At 42.6% G+C, this 18,978-nt stretch overlaps 1 protein-coding gene across 1 annotated transcript in view; it reads left to right on the forward strand.

Moving 5' to 3' along the window:
- Positions 1 to 18,978, forward strand: part of tmtc2b (transmembrane O-mannosyltransferase targeting cadherins 2b) — a 97,589-nt gene that overhangs the window by 62,983 nt on the left and 15,628 nt on the right. The window contains exons 3-8 of the mRNA XM_084555609.1: positions 3,798 to 4,644; positions 6,955 to 7,069; positions 7,496 to 7,581; positions 9,706 to 9,890; positions 10,999 to 11,077; positions 14,595 to 14,716. Of these exons, the coding sequence (XP_084411735.1) occupies positions 3,798 to 4,644; positions 6,955 to 7,069; positions 7,496 to 7,581; positions 9,706 to 9,890; positions 10,999 to 11,077; positions 14,595 to 14,716 (1,434 nt within the window). The remainder of the gene's footprint in view (positions 1 to 3,797; positions 4,645 to 6,954; positions 7,070 to 7,495; positions 7,582 to 9,705; positions 9,891 to 10,998; positions 11,078 to 14,594; positions 14,717 to 18,978) is intronic.

An 18,978-nucleotide genomic window follows, 5' to 3' on the forward strand; every position in this document is an offset into this window, starting at 1 on the left:
GAAACATTGACTCCTTCCCTCTCTTTAAATCCAGACTCAAAACCCACCTGTTCCAGAAAGCTTATCCACCGTGACTGCACTGTTCCATTTTTTTTTTCTCTCCTTTTTTCTCTGTCTTGTTTTGTGTCCTTTTGTTTTTGTACAGTGTCCTTGGGAGTCTTGAAAGGCGCTTATAAATCAAATGTATTATTATTATTAGAGACCGAAAACACTGGGAACACAGAGAAACAGTTGAAAACAGTTTGACGCGACAAAGGGAAAAGCAGGACTATATACACACACACACACACACACACACACACACACACACACGGGCAGAGGAGACCCAGGTGAAAACAATCAGGGCTGGGCAGACAATTACAAAGGTGGGAAATCACAGGACAGGAAGGTGACGAGAAACAGGTGAAAGCAATCAAGACGGGGAAGACAATCACAAAGGCAATCACAAGACAGGAAACCAAGAACTTAACAAAATAAAACAGGAAACTGAAAAACATGAAACATGAACGAAACTCAAAACATGAGCACAGGAATCAAAAAACCAGAACCATGACAGTATGGTTCTTCATATAGTATGTCATGGCCGGAATAAACAATACTGGCAAATACAAGACAACGTGTTCTTTAAATGCTTTGTGCAAAAGCCCTATTTGCACAGGATTAGTTTTACCTGGGGACGTCATGTGGTTCGGAAATGACCCCCGTACATCTGTGGCGCATCAGCAAACTCCTGTGTTTTACTCAAATTTACTCTCCATGGTTATGTCTCTGCTACTTTTCTCCTCACTCCGCTGCCTGTCAGAGGACGTTTTACACTTTTTAACAGCTTCAGTTACTTTGCAGATTCTGAATTGGCAGTATTTACCAGCCCCACCTTTGCAGACGAACACATTCACGCTTGATGTAATGATTTCATCCGTCTAAATGGGTGAATGGGTCATCTCGACTTTGCACCCTAACATCTGTCCAAACTTTGATTTACAGCACATCCTTCATAATTCTTAGGTGACAAGAGCCAGGAAAAAAGCCGCCAATCAAACAAAGCTCTTGAAAAAGTGAAAACACGCCCCCCAAATCATAGTTATATCACAGGTCCTCTGTGTTACTAGAAATAGGGTAGGTAATTTTTACCTTACAAGTTACGGACATGGCTGATTCGCACGGGATTAAGATCACAGACGACCTCTGCAACAATTACAAATTAGCGGAGGTCCCCAGGTAAAACTAGTCCCGTGCGAATACGGCTCTAGAAGTGTGTTAATGCAGCATTAGAGCACCCTTGTTTCTTTGCAATAAATATAGCTGTTAGTTAAGTTATACTAGCCTTAAAGGCAGGACACATTGAGACACATTTACCCAGGCTCTCTTCAGATGCAAGAAAAAATGTGCCCGCTAACAGATTTAAAACTCTGTAATTAACACACATTATCTGTTGCATGTTTAATCTGTGCAAATACCAAAGTATGCACAATGTCATGATGCAGTTTTGTTGTGGTAATTCTTTACAAATTAAACTAACTTGCTGCTCGCTGTAGTTTACTTTTTACATGGTAACGTGGTATCCAACGTAACATGTAAGAATCTGTCTCATCTCTTTTGTTTTCAACACAACTTTGTGGGTGATCCGACAATCGGCATGTTAACGCCATGTTTTCTTTTTAAATAACATTTACATTTAATAAGTTCCTGTTTTACCTTTAGTAGCATTGAAATTATTGGGATTGTTTGTTGTTCGTTTTGCATTGAGTTCCTTAGCTGTGATATTTTTATTTTTCACTTTCCAACATAAAACTTGATTCATTAAGGCTGACTGACAGATGTGATTCCTGCACCAGGTCCCTGCACAACACTTTGCTTTTATATTCTTTCAGCGCTGGCGTCTAACACCAATAAGTTTCCTATATATTCTATCTTGTCTTCAGCCCACCTTCTCCCCCTGGGTTTTCCATGTTGCTCAGATTAATGAGGGATGGTGTTCTGGATTGGCACGTTGACCTTTTGTTGCCAAGCGACCGGACAGCTTCTTCAGCGTTGGCATATATCCTCGGGAATATGTGAATCACTGTGGGTTGTTATCAGGTCTCACCTGAAGCTTTTGACAGAGCTGACCTTAAGCAAGTGTTATTTTTCCTCACACTGCGGATGTTTTCCAAAGGTGTGATGAGTATTGTATACCAACACTCGGCTCCAAAAGAATGTATATTTTTGGTGCAGTAAAAGGGATTTTATTCACTCTTAACTAAACATACTGGTGCTTCACAGCAGTAGGGTTTGTTGTAGAATCATTTGATTGCATTGTATGCACTTGTGTCTGTGATGTTGTGTTCACTTTCTCACAACAGTGGGTGTTATAATTGTTTATTTGCAGATAATTTCCACGGTGTTGTCTCTTGTGTTTGCGGCCTAATTTCCCAAGTGTTGGGCAGCAGGTCTTTGCATTAGCAGTGTTCATTAGCAGGCGACAGCTGTACCCAGAGGTTACCAACGCCTCTGCTTAGAACTACAGTCTGTATATGACGACGGGCGGGCGAGGAAGTCAATAGTACACCCCCCTCTCCCCCAAAGCAATCGCGGTAAGACATCTACGATCACAGATGTGCTTGCTGAGCAAGTTTAGGACCTTTGGCGTGTTAACCCAGAGGGAGTTCACATCCGCAGACAAAAAAAAATGTACAATAGCGTGGAACTTGAGTTGACACTGCTGTGCATGGGTTGCAGGATTTCCAACATGAACGTTAGCAAGGGTCATGTAGACATTGGAATGAGCTTGTAGGGAAATATATCAAGTTAATGCTCTGCCAGCAAAGTATTAAACAACCAAACACGCCATAAATATTTTTTTGAGTGTTTCGACACAACATATGGGAAAGTGTTTAATATTAAGTCTATGGTATGATGGATGGAGTCCATATAGTTTGTTTGGCGGTTATGAAGTTGAGGGAAAAATATGTATGAACAGAAAGTTATGATGTAAGGTCGCCCTCGTGTTAAACAATGAATGAATTGAGTCGGTGTGAATGTCCTGGTAGTTTCAAAAATAACAAAAGATAGAGATAAAACAGATGTCTTTCTTATTCTTTCCAAAGAAATCGCGGAAACCAAAGGTTTTTGATTAAACGTATACATTGATCATCCACAACCTTAAAACCACTGACAGGAGAAGTGAATAACATTGACCATCTTGTGACAAGTCAGTGTTCTGCTGGGAAACTTTTGGACCTGGCATTCATTCATGTGGATGTTACTTAGACATGTAGCACCCACCTAGATGCAGCCTGACATGCTTTAGGATCAACTCACAAAACATGAAGAACAGCACAAGGTGTTGACCTGGCCTCCAGATTCACTAGATCCCAAACTGATCAAGTATCTGTGGGATGATCCACAGAGGCCCCTCCCCTCAACCCATAGGACCTAGGCTCCCACTAACAGCATTCTGTTACCAGACACCACAGGACACCCTCTGAAGGCTCATGTCCATTCCCTCATGAGTTGCACGGGAGACCTACACGGTATTAGGCAGGTGGTCATAATGTTAGGCCTGATCGGTGTGTAATAGCTACTCAACATTCTGTTCTTGACGGCATTACCCTACTACACTGTTGTGGCCAAAACATAGTGATTTTATTCTTGAGAGTTGAAGGCATGTGAGCTCAGTCATACCTTTGATCAGTTTCCAGTTTTTAGTCTGGGTCAAAGTAAATTAAATGTCCAAAAGTAATAAATATTACAACCACTTAGGAAGCTTTGGCTTGATTGTTTGATCCATGTTTCTGTGTTTTTCTTTGTCTCTTCAGAGAAAAAACATCCACCTGCTGCGGAATATATTTTTGCTGGCAGCCTGGGGAGTCATCCTACTGGCCTGCCGCTTCTACTGGATGGGCAACAAACCTCCAAACTTCTCCAACTCTGACAACCCAGCGGCTGACTCCCCCTCGCTCCTGACCAGGACTCTAACCTTTTTCTACCTGCCTGCCATTAACTTTTGGCTCCTCCTCTGTCCTGACACGCTCAGTTTTGACTGGTCAATGGATGCCTTGCCACTGATCAGGAGCCTTGCTGACCCGAGGAACTTTCATACAGTAGCCTTCTACCTTGGATTGCTGTTGCTGGCTTGGTTCGGCCTGTGGACGCAGCAGACAGTCAAGGTTAAGGACACCAACGGCAAAGCACATCATTACAGTAATGGAAGAAATGGGAACAGTAACGGACATAGCTACCACTGTAACAATCATGAACACGTGAACAACTCCCACACAGATGTTCACGTTAATAGTGCACAAAATGGTACCAACAAGCACTACGAGAGCAGGACTCCACTGCCTACCACTGAAAACGTTGTGGTGTTCTCACTAGGCCTGTTGGCTATCCCTTTCCTGCCGGCCACGAACTTGTTTTTCTACGTGGGATTTGTGATAGCAGAGAGAGTACTGTACATCCCCAGTATGGGCTACTGCCTGCTGGTTGCGGTGGGAATGAGGTCCCTTTACATTCGACTGCGACGCAAGTCCTCCAGGACAATGTTGGTGTACTGCAGCGCAACCCTGGTTTTGCTTTTTGGAGTCAAAACGGTTCTGAGGAATCGGGACTGGCAGAATGAAGAGATGCTGTACAAGTCAGGGATTTATGTCAATCCTGCTAAAGGTAAGGCTCGGCTAAGATGCATGACTTTGGTCACATTAGGGTGCACAGGCATTGAATACCACAGATCTGTGCACACCCATAATAGTTTGTTATAATTCAGACTTAGACTGAGACTTTATTGATCCATAAGGAAAATTGCTTGGTTATAGTAGCTCAGTCACACATTAAAAATACTAGTAAAATGTAAGATAGTAAAAAAAAAAAAAAAAAAAAAAAACTAATTTAATTTAATTTAATAAATAAATAAATAAATAATAATTGCATACATATATATAAATCTACAATAAATGGGAATAGAAATATACACTATATACACACAGGCAGGATAAATGATAATGTGCAATAATATAGATGGATATTTAAAAGAAAAGAATTTGATTGTGCCAGTTGTCATTTTGAGTTTAATGAAACCTTGAATAAAGACACAGGAAGTAGGAAATCTGCTTTTTCATCACTTAACTTTTGCCATATGAACTTAACTTCACAAGAAGCAAGAATGCATTCTGTTTAATGACACCAGACACCCCGTCCCACTTGGCGGGGCACCGTTGCCCATCTCCGATTGGCACCTTCAACAGGAGATAAAATATTCAAGAGAATTCAAGGTCATCACTCAGACCCAGAGCGAAAACCCCTCAAAGCTGATGAGGAGGGAAACAGGTCGGGGCCTCACAAAGCAGCAGAAGGACACGTTGTGTTAACTAATTTCCCTTTCATATTGTGCCACAGAGCCGAGGCGTGACAGCTGTTTGTCTTGGCACGGCGTCAGCCCAACACAGTGGCGGCCATGTCTCCGATTCACATCCAATAAAGCTAATATGAGATTTGAGAAGAGCCCATCTTCAGACACGCACGCGCTCGTCGCTTCGTTTGAAATTTTTTGGACACAAGTCATCTCTTTACTCCTAAACGACTGAATGCGGAGTTGAATGTGGGAGGCTTAATTTATTTTCGTCCCTGTCATTATTTATACTGAACATCCTAGTGGGATTTAATACACTCTGGATTTTCGGCGGTTTAAAAACTACATTCCTCAAAGGCAGACTGCATAATTTAGCACTGTAAACCCTTGTCAACAAAAGCAGCACAAGCCAGGATTTGATCTCTCCATTTAACAGGACTGGTGTAGATGTGAGAACAAATTATTTCTCGGTGTTCACACATGCTCTTGTTATTTGTGTGTGGATTCACAGCTTTGCAAAAGCCTCATTAGACCTGTCTGTGAGTGTTTAATGACAGTTTGGTTAAGAAATGTAACCCTTTGAGTCATAATTATGATCAGGTTTGTACAGACTATAAATCAAATCAATGTTCATGATATGATAGACTGATCAGGCATAAGATTATGACCACTGACGGTACAAGTAAATAACATTGACCATCTTATGACAATTCAGTGTTCTCCTGGGAAACTTTTGGACCTGCCATTCATTCATGTGGATGTTGCTTAGACATGTAGCACCCAACTAGACCAGACCAGGCACCCCCAGCCCGTAGCAATGACACTCCTTGACGACAGCAGCCATCCCCAGCAGGATGCAGCCTGACACAGGCACACAAAAACGCTTTAAGAACAGCTAAAAAAAATAAAACATGAACAGCACAAGGTGTTGACCTGGCCTCCAAATTCACTAGATCCCAAACTGATCTAGTGACCCATGGGACCTAAAGGCCCCCACTAACAGGACACCCTCAGAAAGCCTATGTCCATTCTCTGATGAGTCGCAACTGTTTTGGAAGCACAATATTAGGAAGGTGGTCATAATGTTATGTCTGATCGGTGTATATTAATGCGTATGCAATTATTAAACATAAAATCATATTATTCTATCCTATTCCACTTTTATTTTTCCATTTAATTAAATGTGTTCACCCCATCTGAAGAACTCCAAAAGCTTCATACATCACCTGTCAGTTACTGCACTACGCCATCGAACTCTAACGCTATTAACCGCTCAATGGCACCGCGGTGGTCCTTTCATACACGTTCGCATAGGAAACACTGGTGGTTTACGCACAAAGCTCTCCTAGTGCGCCATCGCTCTTTGCTCACGCTGTCTCGGTCTACCAGCTGCAGCTGAACAACATCCTCTTTAGAGGTTAAAAAGCTCTGAACTCGTGGCAGCATGAGGCTGCGAATAACAAAAGAAAAATTATTACTTTCCACAGAAATGTTCTCTCCTGCTGCTGTAATTCACAAGCTTGTTAAGACTCGGAGAAAAAAATAAAAAGAAGTTGTTATTCGTAAAGGAAGTCTCGCATTTTCTTTTTGATTAACTTTCCCTTTTGTGATCTTTTGTGACCTGGCAGCATGGGGCAACCTTGGAAATGTCTTGAAGAGCCAGGGAAAGATGGAGAAGGCGGAGCAGGCTTACAGAAACGCCCTCTATTACCGCAGCAACATGGCTGACATGCTGTACAACCTGTAAGTCGGTTTATTTTGTTTAATTTTCCTCTGATTTCCGTCGTCTGATGTCACTGCACTGTTGCTATGTCTTAAGTATGTGCATTAACAAATGGACAAGCTCTCCCTTTACGCGCTGTCATTGATCAGAGCTGTTCTCTCAGAGGAAGTGAAGTCTTGTCTTTTACTCCCCAGAGCGCCGTCCGCCTGACAGCATTATTAATGACCGCGCTTTAGCCTGAGGGGAAAACAAAAAGCATCGGCCAATACTCACAGTGCGCTCGAATGTCTGCGGTTTACAGAACTTCCCCTTCAGTTGTATCAGCTGCTCGCGTTCTTGTTTAAGCCTAACAGAAGTTTTCAGCTTTAAAACACGTCTCCTTTTGAGTTCCCTAAGAAGCACTACACTGTCACAGGACCATCTGTTCGTCCTTTTGTCTGTTCCAGCGGTTTGCTGCTGCAGGAGAGCAACAAGTTCTCAGAGGCACTCCACTACTATAAGCTGGCCATTGGGAGCCGGCCAACCCTGGCTTGTAAGTACAACTCTTCTTTTTTTTTTTATTGACAATCTCCAGCACTTGCGGTTGTGGCTGTGCTGTGTCCAGGCAACAGTGAGCACAGTATGTGGTTATGTGAAGGGAAAGGAAAAGGTGGCAAAGGGCAGTGCGGCAGAATTAAACATTCAGCGCAGCTGTGTGACTGCCTTTCAAGGCCCAGTTATGTCCACAGATGAAGCAAATGCATGATGTAATTTATTAGGAATGCAGGCAACAAAGCTCATTTGCATAATTCGTCCCATACACACAACATTTCCTTGTTTCTCTTATTTTTTATTTTTTTTGGTGCATCTCATGCTTCTTCTTTTTCCTGGAGACCTTCCTATACGCTTTCATCTTCACCAGGCTCACTCCCTGATTAACGCAAACCTCTCTCCGTCTCACCTGATCACGCAATAAATTAGCTCCCCATTGTTCAAGGCATCCGTCAATGACGAGACAAACGGACAATCCTAAATGCCTCTTCCTGTCTTCCGCGGATTAATTATGCACCTAATCACGATCACGGTTAGACTAGAACGTTTCCATTCAGCGTGCAATTATCCAATCTGCTGTAGCTGATAACAAGGTTAATTAATTACCCCAAGCAGCAGACGCTTTGAAGCCAGAATGAGAATGTGACAGTTAGAGCGCTTTTCTTCAAGGTTGCGCCATTACTCACTGTCTAATTGGGAGCTAACGACGGTGAATTGTTTCGCTGCTATTCAACGTGCAGGATTATCTTGTTTTGTGATAACGCGCTAGTGATTTGTGTCACTTATTCACGTGCAGCAAGTCAGTTTAGAAGCCTGAGGAAGCTGCAAAACACTTAATTCAATGCAGATCCAATGGAGGCGAATGTAGATATGGGCCATCGAGTGCCATACCAGGCAGGACAGATGAGATTGTAAAGTGTAAAGCGCACTTTATACCTCTCTGTCAATTTGACGCCGTAGCTACAACCAAGACCCTACGCAGACCTTAGCGTCCTAGCCTGACGTGCACCTTCCCAGAAATGCAACTACGCAAGAGCTGTGATTGGTCCGCTTGGTAGTAGGGTATTTACGCTTTAGTATGTCCAGCTGCTTCTCCATCTCCGCAGTTTTTTTAATTGATTGTTGTGGATCGATAAGGATGGAACACATGGAGGAAAGGTTAACTGAGGAACTGAGCGAAATTTCGGCAAAAGTTTCCGACCAGCGTTTGGGTGGCGTTTATACAGAGCGAGCCAGACTGAGGATAAATGGCTCGCACCGGTGTAGGCTACGCGCGTAGGTTAGTACTTTAAATGAGCCTTTAGGATGAGAATTAGGTTTGTATAAGCTTTTTCAGATAAATTCCAACAAGAAAAAGAAGAATCATTTGTTGTAGGAATTTAATTTGTTGATCATCAGTCGTTCGTCTTTGACTTGATCATCATTTGACCCTCCTGGCGAGCCTTTCAGATCGATCTGCTTTATCAGGTTAATTTATTCCAACGGCTAGACTTGATAAGGAGTGGTTTACAGAGGGGGGTCCGCAGAGACCAATTACACTTCATCTCCATATTGATCATTAGATGTTGTCTTCTACCACTCAAGAATTCAAAGTATCCCACAAGGATACGTGTCAGAACTGTGTGTTTGATATTTGCACGTATCAAATTGATGTAAAAATGATCTTTTCTCATGTTTTTAGCGCCTTTGCTCTCTGTGGCTTCGGGTCACCATGCAGGGTTAATGGTTGGACATAGATTTGCACCGAGAAGGATTTTGCAGGGAGAACGTTTGATTCTAATTCTGCTGATAATGAGATTTGTTGTCCAAAAAATGGTTCTTCTGTTATATTTATCGGGCAGAAACACTTAAAAAGTTACATTCTGATAGATCTTTTGTGGCATGTAAAGGCATGTATCTTACAGGATTATTTTATTGAGCGTCCATGTAAACAGTTGGGAGTTTGGAATCTCAGAATATATTTATATTTCAGTTCAGTAGCAAAAAAGACAGTTAATGTAAACACAATTAGCATTGGGTAAGGCAAGGAACTCATTAATACAGCACGTTTCATTCGAGGAAAACCCAGCATTCAGACTGAAATGCCGAAGTCTAAACTCCATGTTGTGTTTGGTTCTCTCAACAGCAGCCTACTTGAACACGGGGATCATCCTGATGAACCAGGGTCGCTTGGACGAGGCCAAGCGCACCTTCCTGACCTGCGCCGATATCCCAGATGAGAACCTAAAGGACCCCCACGCCCACAAGAGCTCAGTCACCAGCTGCCTGTACAACCTGGGCAAGCTTCTACACGAGCAGGGACACCAGGAGGTAATGACGCAAACCCTACATTTAGCTTCAAAAATCATGTGTAGGTTCACAATGCATTAGCATCCTGGGCATCGACATAAGACATGTTAAATTCATTGAAGAAGAGAAGAGCATGGTTACTACTTTCTTAAAGAATAGGTCAAATAAGTAAAGTTAAAAAGGTAAATGTGTTGAGAAATCTAATAGACAATCCCCTCAGAATACTTTATTTTTTCACAAATTACATTTTGCATCATCAAAATAAGAAATATGCCTTTCATTTCTTTCATTTATATACTTCCTGCAACCATATTTTGCCTAACAAATACCCCCAATGCCACCATGGGAGTTGAAAGACTGCTACTTTGCCTCCCGTACATGCTGGAAAATTTTAAACCGTAGTGAATTGAGATAAAATGCAGGCATTTGCCCAAGGACCCTTTTGGGGAAACTGAGAAAACGCTTACTTTTATACGGACATGATCCAAAATTGCTTCTGTCATAGGGGACGAAGTGTTTGTGCAGATAATCCTCAGGCTGTTTCTGACAAATTCACTTTCTTTCATGCCCCTAAAGACCTCCGGCGCTGGCTGGGGTAACTGGTTTTCCAATGCTGCACATTTATATCGTACATAAGCACCGACGCTGCTGATTCAATCAGGAATGAAGTGGTCGTGCTGCAGATTCAATAAAGGCCTTTATAAATTGTTGGCATGCCGGAGAAACAGAGAAGTCCCACTTCCTCTGACCTCTAACCGCAACATTTGCTTCAGCAATAAAGTCGTTTTTTAAGGCTTTCTACCATTTAAACTCTGAGGGACTCTGAGGTGAATGGCTGGACCGACACACTATACATACCAGAGTCAATAAGTGACACTGCTCTAGTCGTCTTAATAGCCGTGACACTGAGGATAGAGCCTTTGTGGCCAGCTCTGTATGAACCAGGCTCCCGGCGACCCCCAATTCCACGCTGTGTATTCATATTGTCAGGGCCCCGGCTGCATGGGAGGAATGACTAGTTACCCCAGAGCCGGTTTCTCTGGCGGCGTCTCTCTGCTCTCTAATGCAAACATCCCCGTCCTTCTTCTTCTTTTTTTTTTTTTTTTTTTTTTACTTGTTTCATTCACAGGAGGCCCTCACCGTGTTTAAAGAAGCAATACAGAAAATGCCAAGACAATTTGCACCGCAGAGCCTCTACAACATGATGGGTAAGTGCTGCTTTTTGTTTAAGAGCCATGAGAGTAAAAGCTATTGTTTCAGTGGAACTGAAGGTGAGGGATTGTTTTGGAGGAATTAGCAGCCACACACACCACCCATTGTTGCTCCACTTGGTTGTTTTGAGCCCATTAAGATAAAAACTTTTTTCTTCTGGTTTAGCACGGCCTTAGCTGAACTAGCTTTCAGTGACGACACAGTGTTCACAGTCTCGCAGCTCCAGCAGCTCACACACTCGCTGTGGAGCAGGGTTACCCAAATCCTTAACAATTCAAACCAAGGTTTTTTATTATATGGATGAAGATTGGAACAAAAGTGTCATGGTGTTTCCTGTTTTATTTTGTAATCAGCTGTCTTGGTGGACTTAAGATTTGCTTGCCCGTCTCATCTTGTGTCTGTTGTCTTTGCACGCTCCTCCTCTCACTGGTCTCACCCGTCTTTCGTTATTCCATCAGCCCTTGTGTGTGTGCATACATAACTCTGCCTTTCCCTTTGTCGAGTCGTCTGTGATGTTACCCCCTGTTTGTCCTACGCTCGTGATCCTGCATTCTTGTCTTACTTTTGGTCCTTTCCTGTTTTTGGAGTTGAGTTTTTGTATTCCCTGCCTTCCCTGAAAGCGTTAACCTTAAGTTCTGGATTTTGGGTTTGTAATTGAAGTGGGTCCTCCCTCCACTGCTACTAAACATGACAAAAAGGATCATATTCCTTTGTCCACCTAATGATAATGATAATAAAATAATAATTGTAACCCTTAATTGTCCCGCAATGTTTGACCCATTCATTTGTTCACACAGTAGTGTGTACAGTTGGAGCAATGGGTTGCAACCTCTAAGGACTGCACCCGGGGAGCAGATGCTTGCTCATGGCACCACCACCAGCCATGGACACGGCATGATTATGAGAACCTCATTAAAACCACTATGTCTTTTAACCAGGACTGAGACGGTGACAAGATTTTTCCAAAACAAAACCTTACCCTCATGCCCACATAGGGACAAAAGTGTCCTTTTCAAGGTTTATTTTTTTTGATTGCTTAGCGTCGGTTATGCTTGTTGCTATGGTATTTGGCAAAGGTGTGTATTTTTTAACAAATTTTGATATTTCAGAAACAAATCCTAATAACCGTTTAAACGTTGTTACCGTTAAGGGACAGAAGTGTCCTCTTCAAAAGTCCCATAAAATCAGCAACGTAACAGTTTTTGTAAAGCTGACATTATGGAAAAAAAAAATCCATAATCCAAAAAATAATCCATCAAAATCAATGTTGCTACTAATCATTGACATATCCAAGGCTTTAATAATCCCCCCAAGAAAAAAAAAAATCCACTTTGCATTCAGATTATTGAAAATACTTCATGTTTTGTGTGTTGTTTTTTTGTCTTTTTGTCCAAAAAGTTGTGATGCCATCAAACACTGGCATATAAACAGTTCAAAATTTGAAATCAATCAAACCTTTGGTATTTATGGTTAGGACTGAAGTTGATTAAAAGATTTATGTTAAAAAAAAGAAGCAGAAAAAAATATTAACATATGCTGTTTTAATGGCACTTTTGAAGAGGACACTTTTGTCCCTTAACGGTAACAACAATTTTAAAATCAGGTATGAGGGTTCGTATTATTATGTATGCCAGTATATATCAGAAAAGCCCCTTGTTTGAGTCAACTAATCTTATTTGATGTTGTTGAACAGTGTTTTGACGTTACAGTAGTAACATAGTTTAACATATCATGTTCAACAGAATTCATTTGCTTTTCGCTACAAGAACAGCCCAGCGTGTTGTATCACAGCTGTAGAACAGCTGTTATTAGGCTCATTAGATCTACTCACTACATTCTTTTCTTTTTCTCTCTCTCTCTGTAATCTCCCTTCCTTTTTCACACACACATACACGTGGAGCTTGGGATGTTTGTAATCCATTCTCGGTGGTGAGACAGGTTTGCTTATATGTTGGCGAAATGCAATTTTGTGTTTGCGATGGTGTCAAAATGTTGACGAACACTCCAGGCGTCGTCACGAGGCAACGGCGGGTCTGCGCTCATGGAGGCGCTGAGCCAGAGATCTGTGATTTCTGCAGCTTAGCGTTGTTTCCTCGCCGAACTGATTTGCACATTTGGCACACCTGCTCGTATCTATTTTCAGTTTCGCTCGCTGCGCCGCTCTCATGCTGTTTGTCAGACGCCAAGGAGCAGAAGCTTTCATCAGAGGCAGACCTGGGTGGTAATCTGCACCCCGCTGGTCTCGCTCCAACACTCTCTAGTGGGCCCAGGAATGTTCCACTCCGCGGAGCTGGTTTTCAGCCCGCTGGATTCGATGTCACTTCTAATTGCGTGTTGATGTTTGTGCTAATCTCATACGGAGGCCTGCTGCCAGGAAGGCGACTCGAGTATTTTTGGCTGGTTTTAAACTCATCAACCAATGAAGAGGTCATGTCAAAACAGACCCATATATTCAAAACACATTAGCACCTGGGGTTTGTTGTAAATCTCTGAAATCAGCTCGTCCTGACCGAAACACATTGAGGATTTATTAAACTTTAAATAATTCACTATTCTTAAAAATCATACCACTCAATTTTACTAGTAGAAAACCTCAGTTTCGGATTTAATATATGTTTTTTTATATATATTTCCACATTTTGGCTGGACAGATTATCAAGTTATTGTAGTAGTTTTATTTGTGTAGCTGCAATATCATTTATTTCACTCACATTTGTGCAAAAATGCCTTTTACATGCCTATATGTACGCTCGACAGAGAAGGCATGTTTTCACATCATGTCAGAGGTCCCTAAGTTGTGTTTACACACGTTGATTATTACAAGTTCTCAGGAAAATGATTAGCCCTAATCCTCACGGAATTAAACTTTGATTCCGCTGTAGTCAAAACAGCCCGTCGAGTCATCTGACAGTTCATGAGACCACATCACCACTGAGATACGTTCACACTCTTCCCCCTAAATGTGTTATGATGTCGATTTTAACTGTGTTGTGTTGACAGCTGATGTTGTGGGATTTTTTTTTTTTTTTTTGCAATAATACAAGGGGTTATTGGATGGCTATGGAGGAGAGGTCACTGTTGTTTCAGGTGTCAGCAGGGAGAGGGTCAGATCTGGCAGTGGGGGGAGGTATCAGATGATGCCTGACAGATCAGACGGGGAGGGAGAGGGAGTGCCTTACAGGCTGCGTAATATTTTCCTACACATTGAACTCATCTAAAATGAAAAGAACTGTATGTTTTGGTATTTTTGTAATCAGGATATGCTCATTAGTATGGAGGATTCAAGTGTTTGTCAAAGCAGTATGAATCTGGCATGCTTTAACAAACAGTTGCATCATCTTACCTCTAAGTCTAAACTACATAAATATGACATTTTGTACGTAAGATTTCTAGCCCGCTGTATTGAAGCCTGGCCTCGTTCCAAGAGTGTCAGAAGAGCGATAGGGAGTCACCCGGTGTCTTAACCCCCCTGACAGTTTGACCCCTGATTTGACCCATGCTTTGCCTTCACAGGAGAGGCCTACATGAGACTGAACAAGCTGACTGAAGCTGAACACTGGTACAGAGAATCACTGCGAGCCAAGCCGGACCATATTCCTGCACACCTCACTTATGGCAAACTCCTGGCTTTGACGGTAAGGCTTTTCTTTTTGGCGTGCTTCCATTTTTACGTGGGTGCAGTCACACTGACAAGTGTGACAAGATGCAGTGCTCTGTGAGTGCTTCTCATCTTCAATGGTCGCCAGCTCAACCACGGAATGGGAGGGAACACTGAACTCCATAGATGTACATAGTGTACACATGGACATGTGCTAATGGCAGTATGCACTTTGAGCATAGACTGTATATAAATATGGACAATGCGCCCCCACTCGATTGCATTGGCCAAACTGACACTACTTTTACCAGGGATATGTGTGCCGCCCTCCTGCGAGCTTGGATGGTCCAAGAGTGGAGGAAGTGAGCCTGTCCACACTTCCTCCAGACTCGCTCTTGTTTTCGTTTGATTAATACTGCGCTCTGCTCTACCTCCGCCCAGTTACAAGGAAATGTTGGATCATACACTGTACTTATTCATCTATATATTTTTTCCTACTCTCACAGTCCTATGGGACCACTTTACGGAGGAGTTTGCACGGCAACTGGTAGTCACCCTTGAGGTCACATCTGGTTGCTATAGCATCAAATAACTGACTAAAACAAAACTTATCAGAAAAACTGACACTTGAACTCGCATTAGCATTACATGAACTACGTAAACTGAGAAAAACTATCCTTGGAAAAAAAAAAAAAAGACGTGTATTTTGGTGTTTTAGTTCGGCCCAAGTCCCATCCACTAACATGGAGGGGGTGGAGCTTATGACCTATACTGCAGCCAGCCACCAGGTGGAGCTCTACTTGCCTTGGCTTCACTTTTGAGGAGCTGTTCCGCTGTCCATCTTTATTTACAGTCTATGGATTTCAGACACATTCACCCCTTTTAGCACTATCCTTTATCCAGATTTCCTTTAATAAATTTTAAAGAAAGCTCCTTTTCGGCACCACATGACAGATAAACTGATTCTGTTTTGCCTATGACAACTTTTTTGGCATAATGCCTTCTTCGGCTTTAGGGAAACTGTCGGCGAGTTGCTGTTGCAGTGTTGCTCAAGCATGTGTTGATGCTGCTGATGTGCTCATCTGTTTCAAAGTTAACTGGCGAAACAAGCGTATTTGATTGGCTGACGCACCACCAATCAAATCACAAATGTAGCACGTCACAGCTGTTGAGTTGGGAACACGTTTTGTCAATTTGCTGCTTCGTATCACCAGCTTCCATAGAACATAGAACTGTGGCTTGTTCTGTCTCTGCTTGTGTGAGCAAAGCCGTTTTTTTTATTTATTTTTTATTAGAAAGACATCTTTACGAGCATGCAGTTAGAAAGAAATCAGCATTTTCCTCACATTTGCTTCCCCGAGCTATTTATCAGTCTCGCCCACTGCTATCCATTTATCCTTTTCACTTTTCTTTTATTACACTCTTTTCCATTTCCGCCAGCTCTTACTCTTTGCGCTCCACCTCTTTAATGACGGCCGTAATGTTCTCCAGAAGTCAGTTAATCAATAGTGCGCGGGTGAAAGAGAGAGATGAATAAGATTGGAGACCTTTCAGAGAGCATTGTGAAAGAAGATGGTCACACTGTGTTTCTGATGCTTAGGATTTAAGATGCTTCAGTCGGTCTGCGAACTCAACTTACATGTTAACTTTCCTCATGGCTGCCCGTTTTTGTAATTTGTTGCTCGGTCTTAAAGAGCAGCTTAGTATGCTTTACCCTCATGCATGTGGTCACGTTTATAGTGCTTCCCAGAGGAAATTAAATCTCAAAACACTTTAAAGAAACTGGATCTGCCCCTCATTTTTCAGGTCAGAGATAAGAGCAGAAGCAGTTTCCAGAGTCCTGGAGTTTACGAGGAGGGGGCCATGCGGCGGGGTCGTCCGTTATAGATCGCAGCTAGATAGGCGTGTGCGGAATAGAGGCGATCGAGGAGAGCGGTCAGAGCCAAAGAAACGACCGTCGGAAGAGAAATAAATAAATCATAGGAAGAGCTGTGCAGAAGGTCAAAAGAAGGGTGAGGCCTTCTCTTCAGCTGACACCTCGTCTCTTCGCTGTCTGGGTCCTAATGAAAGGATGTAAATGTGTTCAAAAGCCTGGATCGGTGGTATCTGGATTTCCACGGAGAGCCTGTACTCCTCTTGGCACTGTCCCTTTTCATTTCCCTTATGGAAGCAGAGCCCTTTTCAAGTTCTTTTAATTTATAGTCATTCTTAAATTATAAATTTGTGCGATTCCTGAATTTTTCCCACTGATATGTGGAGGAATTTGCTGGCAAACGTATTTTTCCAGATTTAAAAACAAAATAAATGAATTTTCGCCTTTTTATATCAACACACATTAAATCCCTAAACACCTACAGATTGACATTTTGGGAAATAAACTTTGAGAGTCAGACACCTCTTTAATATCTGCATGATAAATACTGCGCTACTGCCAAAAGCGGATTAGCTAAGAATACGAATTGGAAAGAAATAGCTTGGCTCTGTTGTAACAGAATCCATCTACCAGCACCGCTAAGGATAGCTAATTAACACATTACATGTTGGCTGTTTAATCATACAAAAAGTGAAGTGCAAAAACCGCAGTTTGTGGTGCTACGCCGTTTGATGTGCCAGAAGTTGCTGAACTCAGCCAGAAAGCATTTTGGCATAAAGCCTCTTTTAGCACGTTGTTGATTTGCAGATTTTTACCTTTGGAATGAACCAGGCAAACTGCTTCCAAATGCTTTCAGTGTACGTCCCAGAATCTTGAATTGTCATAAATCTGCAGCTCAGTGTTATCAGCACATCGGGCATCCTCAGTGAAGATGGTAAATCATTGTGTGTCTAAATTAAATGGAGCTCCAGCCCCATTCTCCATTGATTTTTTTTCTTTCTGCACTCTCACTGATTGTCAGCTGGCACCACATATGAGCTGACACGAATCCCCGGACGTCAAAAAATTAAATGAAGCCAAATCCTTTCAGCAAGGAGCATCTTAGGGAATAAGACAATTCTTTCGAGGAGAGTGTTAAGACTCGAAGTGAAGTGGAGTCGGGGAAGAAGTCAGTGGGCCGTGAAGGGAAACTCATTTTATTCAAGAAAGTGTTATTGATTGGGGAGGAAAGTAGAGTCCAGACCTGCAGGGATAAATCTCTGTAGATCTCTGACCATGATGGATGGAAGAGAGGCATTTGAGCCTTTGTGATCTTCTGAGGGCAAATAATGTTGTCAAAGAAGAGAACTTGGAAAAGTTCTTGTTATCCGTTATGGGACGAATGTGGAAGATTTTTATTTCATTGAAATGCGCCAGGAGCTTTGCACATATGAATACAGGCTACCGTTTAATGTATGCTCTTCCTGTTGTGGCCTCCACCCCGATGACAACAGCATTTAAGCGTGATCAAAAGCAGTGCAGGAAGCTGACCTGCCCACCACCTTTCTATCATCCCGCTACCGCTGCTCTCCCTGTCGCACAACCGTGAGTGATGAAGACACTTCGGATGCTGTCAGGGGCGCCGAGGTTCACATCCCTGCGGGGAGAGGTGGAGAGGATGCAAGATAGGGCTTGGCGGCAGGGTCAGCGAAAGGTGAGGTAGATGGAAGAGCTGAGATGGTGGCTGAGGCGCAGAGTCGCTGTGATTTGAGGATGAGGCGAGGGGAAAAAAATAACACACAGATCAGTACGGCACTGACCCCTAAACACCACCGCTGATTCCCCAGAGGAGCAGGATACATCTTGAGGCGTACGTGCGCGGCGGATCAGAGGCGGCCGCTGTCACGATTGGAATATTAAATTCAGTCATCCACATGTCGTTTCCTCGACTAATATGATCCATAACTAACAATTTATTTATAATCTCGGCGTCCTCGGAGCCAGAGCTACATCTGCAGTTTATCTGATGTTATCAGAAGATATGAGGTGTGAGGCACGCGCGAATGAGCTCAGCATGTGTCTGACAAAAGGAAGGAAATAGTATTCAAACAATGAGCTGACTGGAATAAGAAGTGCTTAGTTTGACTTCTTGTTTTTATTCCTTTGTTTTCCAGCCCTCGAGGTGCTTTCAGTTGCCACGTCACGAAATGTACACAGGGAGTAACGGCAAGCAAGCAGGCTGTGTTTCATATTTAGTGGCTCAGATTTTTTTGCCAGTACATAAGTTCCAGTTTAAGAAGACACATCTTGACTTCAGATTCTCTCAATGCACGCCAAGCCTGTTTATTGAGTCCACATTGAGACTTGACAAAGTGAAACATGCGACCAAATACTTCTCTGCTGTACTTATCAAACGTTCGTGTGTTAACCTGCTAAACTGTTAGCAT

The sequence above is a fragment of the Chelon labrosus genome (assembly GCF_963514085.1).
Source record: "Chelon labrosus genome assembly, chromosome: 11".
NCBI classification, from domain to species: Eukaryota; Metazoa; Chordata; class Actinopteri; order Mugiliformes; family Mugilidae; genus Chelon; species Chelon labrosus.